Source organism: Lutra lutra, chromosome 10 (assembly GCF_902655055.1).
Source record: "Lutra lutra chromosome 10, mLutLut1.2, whole genome shotgun sequence".
NCBI lineage: Eukaryota > Metazoa > Chordata > Mammalia > Carnivora > Mustelidae > Lutra > Lutra lutra.
In genome coordinates, this window is record NC_062287.1 from 75,601,673 (window position 1) to 75,617,114 (window position 15,442).

The window sequence follows — 15,442 nt, forward strand, 5'->3', positions numbered from 1 at the left end:
TGGCCAATGTACTGATCAAATCCATGAGAATCTATGAAAATTTAGAATTCAAGTGGAAATCCTCAGTGAACAGATGAAGGTGTCAGCTTAGAAAGAGCTCAGGACTGGCAGAGTGGATTTGAGTATATCCCAAAAAGATGGGACAAGGGAATTCATGAGATGAGACGGACACTATGAGAGGAAAAAAAAAATAGAAACAGTATGATCAAGAACAACTATAATAGCTAATCATTTTTGATAATTTACTACCTGATAAGCATTAGTACATGCTTACTGAAATTACTAGGTTATCTCAGGAATTACTATTTATCCACATTTTTGAAACGTAGGATGTTAAGTAAATTTACCAGAGTCATAAAAACAATAGGTTTTGGGATTGGACTGGTGTGCTGCTGACTCATTTGTCTTGATTTGCCTAGAAGTTTCCTAGTTGTAGCACTGAAGGTCAGCTATCTCAGGGACTCCTCAGTCCTAGGCAAACTGGGACAACTGGTCCCATTAACTGGCACCCAGAGCTGCTGGATTCCAAAGGTTAGGCTTTAGTTGGAATGTTATACCTCTTCCACTGAGGAGAAAGAGAGCCAATGATCAGCAATGGGATTTTGGGAAATGTTTAATGACTTAAAAAATTGGAGAAGTCTACAAGGTCTTTACTTGTAGGACCATGTCTGTATTCTTTGCCTATTTTATCCCCAGTCCCTATCACTATGTCTAGGACAGCATAGATGCTCATAAATACATTTGTAATTAGTAAATTGATGATTGACGATTAGTGATTAGATGAACGAAGAGGTAAGAGGATGAATAGGGCAGTATCATATTCCACAAGGATCAAGAAGAGAACTCTTAGACTGAAATGACAAATATTGTAACAAATGCTATTATTGATTAAAGGGTGATGGTTTCGTGAACTACTGGTCATGAGAAACTTCAGGATTTAGACTTTGAAGAGAGGGTTGCTTGGAAGCTTACAAACTTTAGGAGAGGATGAAGATACATCAGTGGGGGTGCCTGCTAGTGGTAGATACTGGGAAGCAAGAACTGGCTCCAGGGACTAGATAAGGAAAGGGTGAGCCCAAGCAAGCTGCTTTGTTTTTCTCTTTCCTTGGCTTAGAGAGGCTGCTCAGTTAAAGGAAAAGGGCAAGACTTGTTGGAAACTAACAAAATTACACACTGAGCAATAAGAGAAACACCATAGGAAATGGTTTCTTCCCGACTCAAGAAGGGGGGGAGGCTAGAACAAAGAGGAGTTGACCAGGAAGGACATTGGAACTTCCTAAGAGATAATGGCATCTCAGCTAGACCCAAAACTAGGCTCACTTTTCTTTTAGTCTTTACCTTTTTGGTCAGAACACTTCATGTTTCATTAAACTGAGATGAATTTAAGTCCCTAATTATGCTGATGGATCTCTTGTGATGGGTCCTATGTGTGTCGACCCCATCTTTAACAGTCTGTGTTCTAAAGGAACATGATACCCAAGTACAGTATGACTAGCACAGGAGAGAACCTGGCTATCACCTCTCTTGTTCTGGACCTGAAACTTTCTGAGCAGGTTACAGTTTCATTAGCCATGTGTTTTGCAAGCCACTTCACACCTCAGATTTATCTTCTTGTTTCTTTCACTTACTTTGCTGACGCACAGCATGTGTATTTTTCCCTGTGACTTTCTCTCTGCCACCGTAAAAGAAGCAGTATTGCTTTAGCTATGGGAGAGGCATCTGCACCCTAGCTTGTCTATCATTAATAAACCCTCAAGCTCTGTTCTCATTTCCAAGCTACTAATGCCTGGTAATGATCTCCGAGTCAGAACACACACACAGCTGGATATTCAAACCCCAGGTTAAATTTTGTTTTCTGACACTTCACCTGTTTTGAGTTTGGACGTAAGACTAGATGTGTTATGAAATTTATCCAAGAAGGTGGAATATGGGGTAATGAAAAAATTCACTCCTTTGACCTAACCACTACCAAAGCCCTGACAAAAGTGTTTCCCTTAATCTCTGAAATCAACCTTCAGAACTTTCAGCTCCTGAGGCAGGTGCCATTACTGTTGTTATGCTAATAAAATTTCTGCAGAGCCATTTTTCTCAAAGGGTAAGAAAATTGTTTGGGGCTAGGTTGGGATTGGTTTGATTGCTGCTGATATAAACATTTCTGGATTGTGTTTTCTTACATGCCCAAATAACCCAAGAACCTCAAATTAAAGAACAAAACAGATTGACTAGGCAAAGCAGACTTTTTTTAAAAAGCAAAACTGAGTACAATAATAACAGCTTTCAGAAATTGTGAAAATGTCAATGCAAGAAAATTAGTTCTAATGTCAGCCTAGCCATAGAATTGTATTGAGGAAATTCTCATCTGAGCATGGAGCATTTAAATAATGAATTTACCAGGAGAAACACGAAGAAATCACAGAAAGCCATTACTTACAATAAAAAAAAACAAGTACACTTTAATGATTATAGATTTGAGTGTGGAATATTTTGTCTGATTTTAGCTTCATTGCCTCTTTGTCATTGGAGGCCTGTCAGATGATTTGGGTAAGTGTCATGGGTGAACGTCTTTGTGTTTGCTCAGCAGAGAACAACAGTTGCAATATGTAAATAGGGTGCCTCTTCCCTTTGGATGCCTTGGGATATGTATAATAGATTAAGTTGGCTTTGTGCAGAGCAAACAGGTCTGTATTACCAAGAATATGAATGATGTCGGTTTCCATAATTGCTAACATCTGGCTTTCCATAAATCTGTTAAATTGCATGGAAGCAGAATTAGATTTCTGTGTCATAAGTAAAGCAATTACATGGAACTCTGTAGGCAATATGGTCCTATATTCAACTGTGAAATCCTTTCATTTTGGAGTAGCAAAAGGAAATCCAGGTTTGGCCCCTTGCTTTGATGGCACACACTAGGTGTGTTTGTCTTTATGCTCAGGTTTCTTGATTTGTGAGAGGAAAGCACTGCCAATATGCTTGCAACTTTGTAAATGCAAAAATAACCAAATGTTAAAAAAAAAATCAGATTATAGTTGGCCATTAATTGCCAGTTTAGAGATTATTTGAGAGAGGACCATAAGCTAAAGATCCTTTTGTAGCTACTGGTTGGAATCTTGAAATTACTCTTCCGAACAATTTCTGAAGTGCTTGGTGAATGGGTCTTCCTCTGTCCTTGTCCTCAAGCATGTGACAGGAAATGGAAGTGGAGATGGAAGAAGGAAGGTTGCCTTCCTATTTCAGGGTGGTTACTGTTTTGCTGTATTTATTGTACTTTGAACCAGACTAATGGACTTTCCCAGATGAAAACTCAACAATAAAATGTATTCCCTGAGGGGGGAGGTTGCATTTATGTCTTATGCTTACTGAACACCCATGAGACCAAAATTTTGCAAAATAGGCTTTATGGTAGTAATGGTTCAAAAACTTTCTAGATTTAAGTAAGTTAAATAAAGACATTGTACAGCCACAGTGCATTCTGGTGTACTTTGCAGGGAGAAGAGAAAAAGGAAAAGAGATTTCATCCTTGCCCTCAATAAGCTCACTATCTATCTATGGAGATGGGTATATTAAATGTGAATTCCTAAGAGATAAATGCAAGGATAGCATTCTGGATAAAGTAGAGTCAGTAGTGACTGATATGCAGAATGAGAAATGCTGATGTTTGATCCTGATTTTGAAGACAGCACAGGAATGAAGATAGCATAGGAAGGGAAGTGCTTATGTCATCAACTAATTAATTTGTATGTCAACCCATTTCATACAGGCTAAGAAAAAGTAGAGTAGGGATGGGGAGAGCACTCCCATAATAAGAAAAGAAATAACCAAGACACAGACAGAGGAAACAACACAGACTGTTTGTGGATCATTCATTGAAAGGGATGAGACAGAAGCTAATAATTGAAGTGTTAGATCAAGGCTTATATGATATTCCAGGAGTTTAAATCTTCTATTACAGACATCAGTGATCCACTGAGAGATGGTAAGTAGAGGAGTGACATGGACAAATTTGCTTTTTAGAATGCCACTCCCCTGTGAAAGGTGTTTAGAGTAGTGATTCTCATCTGGCTGAACAGAGCCCAGATGTCTGGATCCTACTTTACACCAATTAAATCAGTCTCTAGTGGTGGTGAGTCTGGGCACCAGTACTTTTTAAAGTCTCAAATGTTTCTGTTGAGCCCACCATCAAAAATCATGGGATTAGAGTGAGAAGTGATTGGAGTCAGGAAGACCAGATAGGAGGCTAAGGCACTAGTCAGGGACATGTGTGAAGAGCTGAGCTAAGACAGAATTCAGAGAAATCTGAATTTGGTTTTTTGTGATTACATGTGTGTTGAGCCATCAGTTTATCAATTAACTCTGTCTGTATCTTCTGAATATCCGAACTGGATTGTAAATGTGATGAGACAAGTGTAAGACTGAATATTTTAATTATCACTTTCAACAAAAACTGAGGAGTGAGAAAAATGCAAATGTATCACTTTAGTATTGTTCCAAGACAGGATATACCACCAACATTCTCACTGCAGTCGGAGTTCAAGGAGGTGAGTGATTACTGTGAATTAGTATAATATTAAGAGATGCTTAATTGAGGAGATAGGGCTTGAATTTTGTCTTAAATATCTTATTTGACTTTGAAAAGACCATAAATTGGAGTGCCTGCATGGCTCAGGTGGTTAAGCCAATGACTCTTGATTTGGGCTCAGGTCATGATCTCAGGATTGTGATACTGAGTGGGGCTCTGGGCTCTAGGCTGTGTGCATGGAGCCTGCTTAAGACTCCCCCTGTCCCTCTCCTTCTGTCCCTAACTCCCTCCCTGCTCACATGTGCACTCTCCCTTCCTCTCCCTCTCTAAATAAATAAATAAATAAATAAATAAATAAATAACTGATCAGAAACCAGTTGGGTATGGTTTTAAAGATTTTATTTATTTATTTGACTGAGAGAGAGAGAGAGACAGAGAGGGAATACAAGCAGGGGGAGCGGGAGAGGGAGAAGTAGGCTTCCTGCAGAGCAGGGAGCCTGATGTGGGGCTCCATCCCAGGACCCTGGGATCATGACCTGAGCCGAAGGCAGACACTTAACGACTGAACCACTCAGGTGCCCCGGGTATGGTTTTAAATAGGTGATAAATAAGCATCAGAGAGGCTAAATAATGTGACCAAAGACATATAGTCATGTATAAAATGCCTTGTATGTAGTAAGCACTCAATTAAATAGAAGAGTATGGTTTCAAACAGGGGTCACCTGATTCCCACATCCAATGCTACTTTTAATTGGGAAGAGTTAGAGGAAGAAAACTGGCAAGATGAGAAAGGTTTCTAGGTAGGAGCACATAATGGTCAAATGTGTTGGGAACAGCATGGACTCTATGAGGAAGAGTAAAGATGTAACTAAGGTCAGATTATAGTTGACTTGTGGTCTAGGTATTGTGAGTTTGGTTCATTTCCACAGTTTTCAAGGGAGAAACCATTTTTCATTAATTAAATGTCTTTACTGAGGCTACGTCAGATGGGACAAAGACAAAAAAGAAATAAATCTTGAAAATAAGCTTCTAAAAATATTGTATGAACTCCATCACACTTTCTGCTTTGTACCTCTGCTGTGAAGCCAAGTTTTATACCAGTAATGCTACATGCAGTCAGCAAGGAAGGATAGGTCATTTCTTTCTCTTTATGTTTAAGTCACAGTAGTTTCAAATTTCTAGCAAATTTTAAGTCATTATATTTTCAGAATTTTGACTAAAAACAATCCATGTAAGATCTTATCCTTGAAAATGAGTTTCAGTATCCAGGTGGTAAATAGTTGAAGGTAGGTAAAACCACACAACATTCTAATATTCTGAAGGATGACTTGAGACCTTGAGTTGGCACGGAAAAGAACTCTCCTGCATGTATTAGAAGGCCCAGGATACATCCCTTGCTCTAACATGGTACTAGATGTGTGACCACTTACTCATCTCTGTGCCTTAATTTCCTGTTTTGTAAATGAGAATAACTGTTTCTATCTTGCAATCGTATGGCATAACTCACAGAAAATCTTAGAAAAACTTTGAAACAATATCTAAGTACAGCGTACTACCAGTAAAATTGATATTATGCCTTTTTAAACACTTCATTGCTCTGAGTACTTTAAGAAAAAAATGCTACTTTTAGTTATTTTTTTAATTTAGCCATAACCCTTAACCAAATGCCTATAACCTTATACATATTTAACTCGAAATTTTGTCTGTAGAACAAGTTAATTTATACTGATCTTAATCTAACTTACTATACAGGTTAAACCTCCCAATCGGAGTGCCTGGGTGGTGCAGTTGGTTGAGTCACGGACTCTTGGCTTCAGCTGGGGTCATGATCTTGGGGTCGTGGGATCGAGCCCTACATCAGGCTCCACACTCCATGTGGAGTCTGCTTAGAACTCTTCCCTCCTCTTCCTCTGCCCCTCCCCGCCCCCTCAAATAAGTAAATAAATCTTTAAAAAAAACCAAAGCCTCCCAACCAGAAGCCTACCAATAGTTATCTCTGTGTACTTCCATGTTTCCTTGTTATCACCATTGCGAGATCAGCATCTTACACATCATCACCAACGTTTATAATATCCAGTGTGCATAAAAACATTGTGTGTAGAAGACTTGGTAAAAATATACTGGAATCAGTGTTATCAGCATCTGAAGGATACTTGAAGGACATGGCAGTAGATTAATCAATGGAGCAGAAGACTCTGACAGACAAATGACCAGTATCTTTAAATAGTGTAAAGACTGTCATAAATAAAGAAAAATCAAGTAGACTTTTCTTGAGTGGTCTCAGAGCTAGGACCAGTAAGTAGAAGTAAATGGAAAATATAGTTCATTTCAATTTAAGGAAGACATTTCTAAAAGAGTTATTCAGTGATGGAATTGGCTGTCTTTTGAGGTAATAGATAGTCCACTGGGGAAGGGCTCAATCCAGGACTGGACAGCTCTGTGTTTGGGATGTTGTTAAGGTCACTCAAGCTTTGAATATCAGAGAAGGCTGACTGGATTTATGCTTTCCTTCCATATTTAGCTGTCATTCAAAAACAGCAAAATATATGTGTGTCTTCCATCAGCATCCGTGCCATGCCTACAATAGCTCTCAGATGGGTTTTTTTGTGGGAACAGAAATGTTTTTAGCCCTTAGGATGGAAAGGATTCGATTAGGCAAGGCAGTTACCAGGAATTATTCCCTCTTCTTTTACCCTTGGCCCAAGGATCTGGGGGCAGTCTAATTGGTTCAGGGTTGTCCTAATTGCCCACTTGTTCCTAATCTGTTCACATCTTTACTGGAAGACCCAGATCTCCATAGGGTGTATCCACACTCTTAATGAATTAGCACTATTTATGGCCTCTGGACGGTATACTTCTTGGGAATATCTTAAAACTAGTTTAGAGCTGCTACTGGATAATTTAGTAATAATTGGAGTCCAACAACTGCAGATTCGAGTATCAGACCTGCCACCCATTAGCTATATGACAGTTATTTTATGTTATTTCACTTCTGTGAGCCTCAGCCTTATTATTTGCAAAATAGAGATAAGATGCTCCCACGCAGAGCTGCTTTACAGAGTAAATGAGATAATGCATGTAAACAACTTGGCACGGTACCTGGCACAAGGTAAATGCTCAGCAGTGTTAATCAGTGCTATCGTAAAGGGTTACTATTTTCTAATAACAATCTTGGCTAGATTCTGAAGCTCTGTGCCTTCTTTATTGCAGACATTGATGAATGTGCCTTAAGAACTCATACCTGTTGGAATGATTCTGCATGTGTCAACCTGGCAGGGGGCTTTGACTGCCTCTGTCCCTCTGGGCCCTCCTGCTCTGGTGACTGCCCACATGAAGGAGGACTGAAGCACAATGGGCAAGTGTGGACCTTGAAGGAAGACAGGTGTTCTGTCTGTTCCTGCAAGGTAAGGCTCATTGAGGGCAGCGGGAACTGGAACTGTTCTTTTCCTTCCTTCACTCTCTCCTCTTCCACCCCAGTGCTTTCCCCCAGGTGTTGACTTGTGGGTCTCCTCTAGTTTCTGAAAAGACTTATCCTGTTCTAATCCGTGCTACAGCTAATGATGATGCTGAGTGGCAGCAACCCTGTTTTGAACTGATTATGCTGTTCGTGAGAAGTGAGGTGTGTAGTTGAGAAGAGACAGCAGAGCATAGAGGGACTGGGGCAGAGAAGCCAATGTTAGTCCCTCCACTGAGAGCCTGCAGTGCCTTTCGGGCTGTCTGGGTGAGAGCTTTCATGAGCCCTCATCCCACACTTACACAAACTTGCTGATTAAAATGACTCTTTGCCTGAAATGATCACCTATGTGAACTCTCTCATTTTGGGGTGATGCTGTCCAGAAAAGCAAGGCTCACAGGCTTGCTTCTAATGGTCAGAGACAGGTGGACTTCTATTCTGAACAAATGGTAATGATTGTATGAGGCCATCTGCTAGATGATGTCTTCTTGTTCGTGTTGCTGGGCTGACTATTCCTTACATTACGTTCTTTGGAAAAGTAAGCTTAATGCTTATGAAAATAAAATTCTGTCATCACCCGTTTTTGCTTTATGCTTTGCAAAATGGGCCCATTAAAATGATTTCCTTGTGCTTTATTTCTTTTGTTGATCTTGCCTATTTCTTTTCCTTTGATATTACTTTACTGTAGCTCTTGCATTGTATTTTTTATGTCTGTTGAGATGGTACTTTTTAATCTTGCACTTTATGGGTGTGGGAACCATGAGAAATGACTTGTTGAGTGGCCTGTTAGGGAGCTGGTATCCTGATAAATTCAGAGTTTTCTCTGGAAATAGAGTTAAAACGTCATTCAGTTCATTCACCTGCCTTCAAGTCTGCCACACCTCCAAAAGACCTGGGGGCCCCTTTTTAAGAAAGCTAAACCAAGTGTTTAGATTACCCCGTGAAGTTCATTTTTTTAATCTTACGCATTCATCTGGTTCCACACATCCAAACATAGGCCCAGGGACTCCATATACTGAGTATCTCCCATGTTCGGAGCATTCTGTAATTTAAAAACAGCTTCACACTTAATTCTTATAACGCAACTTCAAAAGACAAAGCTTTAAGTTTTAGGGCAAATCATGTGCCCTAAATATCACAAGATGTAAATATCCAAGCAGGGAGTTGAATTCTATTAGCTTGCCCCAAATTTCATAGTTCTCTTATCTGGCCACATGTCATAAAACTCTACAGATGGGTACCTGCTGATAAATTTAAAACTAATTAAGCAGTCAATCCAACTTGACTGAGCTCAAACTCTAAACTTTGTACTGTGTTAATGATTGCATGGGGCACTGACGCAAAGGACAAAGTTTTTAGTGAAGGAAAAGCTTGTTGAGCTTTAGAATAGTTGAGAAAGTTTTGTGGAAGAGGTTGGAAATTAGGTCTCCATTCAGCCAGCAGAACAAGAATGCAGTTCTTTATTAGTTCTTCTCTAGAAAATACTCTTTTCCCCAAACTTACGAGGATGATCACAACCTGACCCCAAATCCTTTTTAGGCTTCATAGGTCCCCAGTCCCCAGAATAAGCAGTAGATTTTAGCTGAGTCTTGACTAATGTATGACACCAAAATTTCTTGTTCAGTTTTTGTTTTATTTAAGCCCAAGGGAGGGAAATTACCAATCACTAAAACTTCCCAAGTTTCATTAATGAATCATCCTAATAATCCAAGCAGTATGAATTTTTATATTCTGCTTTGACTCTTAAAATCTCTCCAAAGTCATGAGAATTTGAAACGCTACAAGAGATGAACAGATGTAGTAATCCTATACTGTTAATATAACTCACCTCCTCCACCACCGCACCCCTTAATGAATAAAGTACTGGAAGATTTCTTTACCTGAATTTTTTGCTGGTTTATTTTCCAGTTGCACTTATTACTCATTAATAACATAACTTCAAGAGCTTGTGGAGGGAGAGGAGGGCCTGAATTTAGGAGCTAAATTAAAAACCCTATATCAAATTCTATAAGACATTCCCAAAAGTTGAACTTATAAGTGACCCTGCTTTTTTTTTCTTTCCATTATTTGCAACTGAAAGTGTTTTATTCCAATTTCATAAGAGATAGCTTTAGTACTTAAACATCTAAATGGACTACAATAGCATCAACTTAGAGACTAAGAAATAAAATCAAGGTTGGGACATAAATCCTGGCTCTTTAACCATACTGTTGTTTCAAATTCAAATAAAATTGAATCACATAATAGTAGAATTACCCAAGCCAACAAAGGGTCAAGGCTTACTGTTAAAAGAAGCAGAGTCAATCAGTCTACAGAGTCAATGCAATCCCTATCAAAACACCAATAGTATTTTTAATAAAACTAGAATAATAATCCTAAAATTTGTATGGAACCACAAAGCATTCTTGAAAAGGAACAAGTCTGGAGGTATCATAATCCCAGATTTCATTTATACCTAAAGCTATATTGACCAAAACATTATGGTATTGGCACAAAAATAGAGATAGATCAGTGGAACAGAATAGAGAGCCCAGAAATGAATCCACACTTAAGTGGTCAATCTACAACAAAAGAAGCAAGACTATATAATGGTGAAAAGACAGTCTCTTTGATGAGTGGTATTGAGAAAATTGGACAGCTACATGCAAAAGAATAAAACTGGATTACTTTCTTGTACTTCTACACAAAAATAAACTCAAAATGGATTAAAGAACTAAATATGAGGCCTGAAGCCATAAAACTCCTAAAAGAAAACATAGGCAGTAATTTCTTTGCCATCAGCCTTAATAACATCTTTCTAGACCTGTCTCCTAAGGCTAAAGGAAACAAAAGTAAAAATAAACCATTGGGACAGTAACGGAATAAAATTCTTTGGCATAGCAAAGGAAACAAGCAATAAAATGACAAGGCAACCTACATAATGGAAGAAGATATTTGCAAATAATATATCTGATAAAGAACTAATATCCAAGATATATAAAGAACTGAGACTAAACACCAAAAATAATCTGACTAAAAATGGCCAAAGACCTGGCTAGACATTTTTTCCAAGTAAGACATCCAGATGGCCCACAGGCACATAAAAATATGCTCAGCATCGTTAGTCATTAGGGGTATTATGAATCAAAACCACAATGAGATATCACCTCATACTAGTCAGATACACAGTATCAAAAGATGAGAAATAACAAATGTTGGCAAGGATGTGAAGGAAAAGGAACTGTTATGTACTGTTGGTGGGAATGTGAATTGGTGCAACCACTGTGGAAATCAGTGGGGAGGTTCCTCAAAAGTTAAAAACAGAAATGCCATATAATCCAGTAATTCTACTACTGGGTATTTACCCAAAGAAAATGAAAACAGTAATTCGGAAAGATAGACACACTCCTGTGTTTATTGCCACATTATTTACAATAGCCAAGATATAGAAGCAACCCAAGTGTCCATCAGTATATGAATGGATAAAGAAGATGTGGTATACAAATGCACATATGGAATGATGGTATTTTACTCAGCCATAAAAAAAGAATGAAATCTTGCAGATTTACAATAACATGGGTAGACCTAGAGAGTGTTATGCTAAATCAGAGTAAGGTAACTACCCTGTGATTTAACTCATGTGGGATCTAAAAAAAACAAATGAACAAAGCAAAAAAAGAAACATACTCATAAATACAAAGAGCAAACTGATGGTTGCTGAAGGAGAAGGGGTTGGGTAAGTGGGTGAAATAGATGTAGGAGATTCAGAGGTGTAAACCTCCAGTTATAAAATAAATAAGATGGAGATGAAAAGGACAGCATAGGGAATATAGTCAGTAATATAGTATGGTGACAGATGCTGACTATACTTATTGTGTTATATAGTTTTTTATATATATATCTATATATATATATAGATATAAATGGGGGTGGGGAGTGCAGACTAAGAATACCCACTTGGGGTATTATGCTGAGTGGAACAAGTTAATCAGAGAAAGACAATTATGATCTCCCTGATATGAGGAAGTTGAGAGGCAGAGTGGGGGGTTTGGGGGGTAGGGAAGGAAAAAAATGAAACAAGATGGGATCGGGAGGGAGACAAACCATAAGAGACTCTTAATCTCACAAAACAAACGGAGGGTTGCTGGGGGGAGGTGGGTAGGGAGAGGGCGGTTGAGTTATGGACATTGGGGAGGGTATATGCTATGGTGAGTGCTGTGAAGTGTGTAAACCTGGCAATTCACAGACCTGTACCCCTGGGGCTAATAATACATTATATGTTAATTTTAAAAAAGAATACCCACTTGAACAAAATTAGATCACACAATTGAAGAAACATTGAGATAAAACTTCTCTAGACCCTCAAGACAAGAGCTCAAACAAGATAGGCAAAAAGGCAAGATCATTAAACAACAGAAAGAGGAGAGTGGCTCTTGGAGAAAGAGTTGAGGGGAAAAGCTATGCATTACAAAGACTAGTTCAAAAGCTTCTTGGAATCAAACCTGTACTGATGCCATGGAGATGAGGGGAAAACCCATCAATTTTGAGGTAGAAAAGTGGAGAAAAAACACGATTACATGATGGATATGGAAACTGACAGTAATAATTTAGCACACAGTGGGTTTTCCTGAAGAGAAAAACACAACAATTGTAGCAAACCAATTTTACAGAGAAGAGAGAAGGATGGTGGTTTGTACACCAAAAGGATTCTATTACTGTAACAAGACCAATCCATATAAAGCCATCAGGACCAGTACTAGTTCCATAGGCATCAGGGCAAGATTATGTCAGCATAGCATAGGAAATTTCAGACTGGCTTCAGACTTTCCTCCAAAGCTCAAGATGTCACTTTGTGACCTTGAACAGATGACTTAGCATCAGAGCCTTTTTCGTCAGCTGTACAATGAGAAGAGTGGCTAGATGATTTCAGAAGTTCTTTCTGGCTCTAGAATTCTGTGAGTCTGGAAACACCAGCTGGTGACATTTATGCCCTCTGTATTTCTCTTTCACTTTTTCCAAAATGTTTTAGTTTGGGGCTTAACATCATTATTCATGCAGACCTTTCAAATCCTTTCCAGGATTTTCCCTTTTCTTTCCTGCCAGCAGCTAGTATTTCTATATTTACTTTACAGTATTATGTATACATTTATTTGCATATTTTACATTGAAGTAAGATTGGTTTGTCATCATATACAAATTATTCTTTTGAATTCTCTACAATACAAAGAGCAATTATTTGGGTCAGTTTCGTTTTTGAAGATTTAAATACTTAAATTGTTTGAAAATAACCTGGATTACACAATAAATTACATTTTCCCACAAGGTTTTCAGCCCTTCTAACACCTGCTTAAAAATGTCAGGCTTCAAGATGTCTGAATATCACTATAGGGCTGAGTACACCAGCATTAGTCTTTTGAGTCCATTTGTTTTATGTACATAATTGTAGGACTTTTTCTTAAAGTTTTCTTGAAACAGAAGTTTTACATGAAAATGTTGTACTCCTATGCTGAGGTGTCCTATCATCTAATTCTGTTATTTTATCCATTTTAGATATAAAATGCAGCAATGAAAATTTTAAATATATAAATATATATGAGTTATATGTATAAATATTCAACAGAGAAGGTTTATAAATAGCAGGGAAAAAATGGTAGATTTGGAGTGAAATTCTTGTCAAAGTCTTTCCCTAGTTTTTGGTTTCATATGTAATTTCAGGGCACCCTTACCTTGACAAGAAGCAGATGAAACACCTGCAATGAATAATTAGGGCATCCATGAAAATGTGCATTTACGTAGGCACTATTGAGTGATAGCACACAGTGTAGTCCAACATAATTTCTCCTGTAACTTTGCCACATATTATCTGAAGTTCTGATAAGACTTAGAAAAGTCTTAATTTGATTTATATAGGACACATGGCAATGAAGAGACCTGGTGTGGAAGAGAGGGCAGGGGGAACAATAATGTCATTGATAATTCTGTATAGATACTTTTGGGCAATTCCTTTCTCCACCCCAGGATCTTCCCCCGTCATAAGGGTGGAGGTAGAAATGAGCTAACATTTCTCATGTGTCTGGCACTCTTTGTATCCCCTTGTACTTTGACAACAATCTCATGAAGTAAATATAATTATCCCTTTACAGAAGAAACAGAAACTCAAGTTTCACACAAGTAATTAGTGACAGTAGAAGTGAAACTGAGATACCCATGACAAAATCACCAGGTCTCTACTTGAAGAAACTGGCTCCCAGCCCTACTGCTCTGCGTGGGTGTGGTTCTGTAAATTCTGCAAGATATTTTACATCTCCAAGCCATGGTTTTATCAGTATGACTGGGTTAATATCTACAGACACATTTACCCTGAGAGTGAACTAAGATAAAGAGATGTTTGAAGTACTCAACTCAGAGCCTTGCAGAAAGAGCTGTCTCTCCAGGAGTAATCACTTAGCAAAAAAGAGTCAAAGTTATTTTAAAGACCACTTCTCCCCTTGAGAGTCAATACACCAGGTTAGCTACCAGTGTTTCATGCCCATTGAAAGAGGTCTTGAAACATGTCTACAACTTAATGGAGTTCAACAATAAAGCCAGGTCAACACAAATGGATTTGGGCTTTTGTTTAGATGCCATACGCTTCCTTGACAGTGACAGTGATTTTATGCACCTTCAGACCACTTAGTTGATTAGGAAAAAGATTGCTGAATTGCTTGGAATCCATGTTCTTCTAGCATTATCCAGACTATAGATACCCAGCATGAAAAATGATTCTCTCTCTGGGCTTGACCCCTAAATCTTAGTTATAGCCCAGTTTCTTTTCACAGATACCCATCTGTGGCTCTTCCATTTATAAATTTGTCAAGAGCTTTAGGAACACATCTTTATTTTCTACCTGTGCTACATGGGAAGAGAGAGAGGTCTCAGATTTATTAGCGTCTAGGAAACTGCAGCATTTTAGTATGACTACATCGTGGCCATATTTATATTTTTGATTGTGGAGATGAACAAGCAAATGGGTATACAAACAATCGCCTGTTATGCCCTGGTAGAGTCATGAACAATTTGTTAAAGGAACATAGAAAGGGAAAGTATACTCTATCCTAGGATCTATAAAGAACTCCTCAAACTCAACACACACAAAACAGTCATATCAAAAAATGGGCAGAAGATATGAACAGACACTTCTCCAATGAAGACAAACAAATGGCTATCAGACACATGAAAAAATGTTCATCATCACTAGCCATCAGGGAGATTCAAATTAAAACCACATTGAGATACCACCTTACACCACTTAGAATGGCCAAAATTAGCAAGACAGGAAACAACATGTGTTGGAGGGGATGTGGAGAAAGGGGAACCCTCTTACACTGTTGGTGGGAATGCAAGTTGGTGCAGCCACTTTGGAGAACAGTGTGGAGATTCCTCAAGAAATTAAAAATAGAGCTTCCCTATGATCCTGCAATTGCACTACTGGGTATTTACCCCAAAGATACAGA

The 15,442-nt window shown here is 38.4% G+C and overlaps 1 protein-coding gene across 1 annotated transcript in view; it reads left to right on the forward strand.

Moving 5' to 3' along the window:
- Positions 1-15,442, forward strand: part of NELL1 (neural EGFL like 1) — an 845,189-nt gene that overhangs the window by 817,723 nt on the left and 12,024 nt on the right. The window contains 1 exon segment of the mRNA XM_047693683.1: positions 7,727-7,920. Coding sequence (XP_047549639.1) covers positions 7,727-7,920 — 194 coding nt within the window.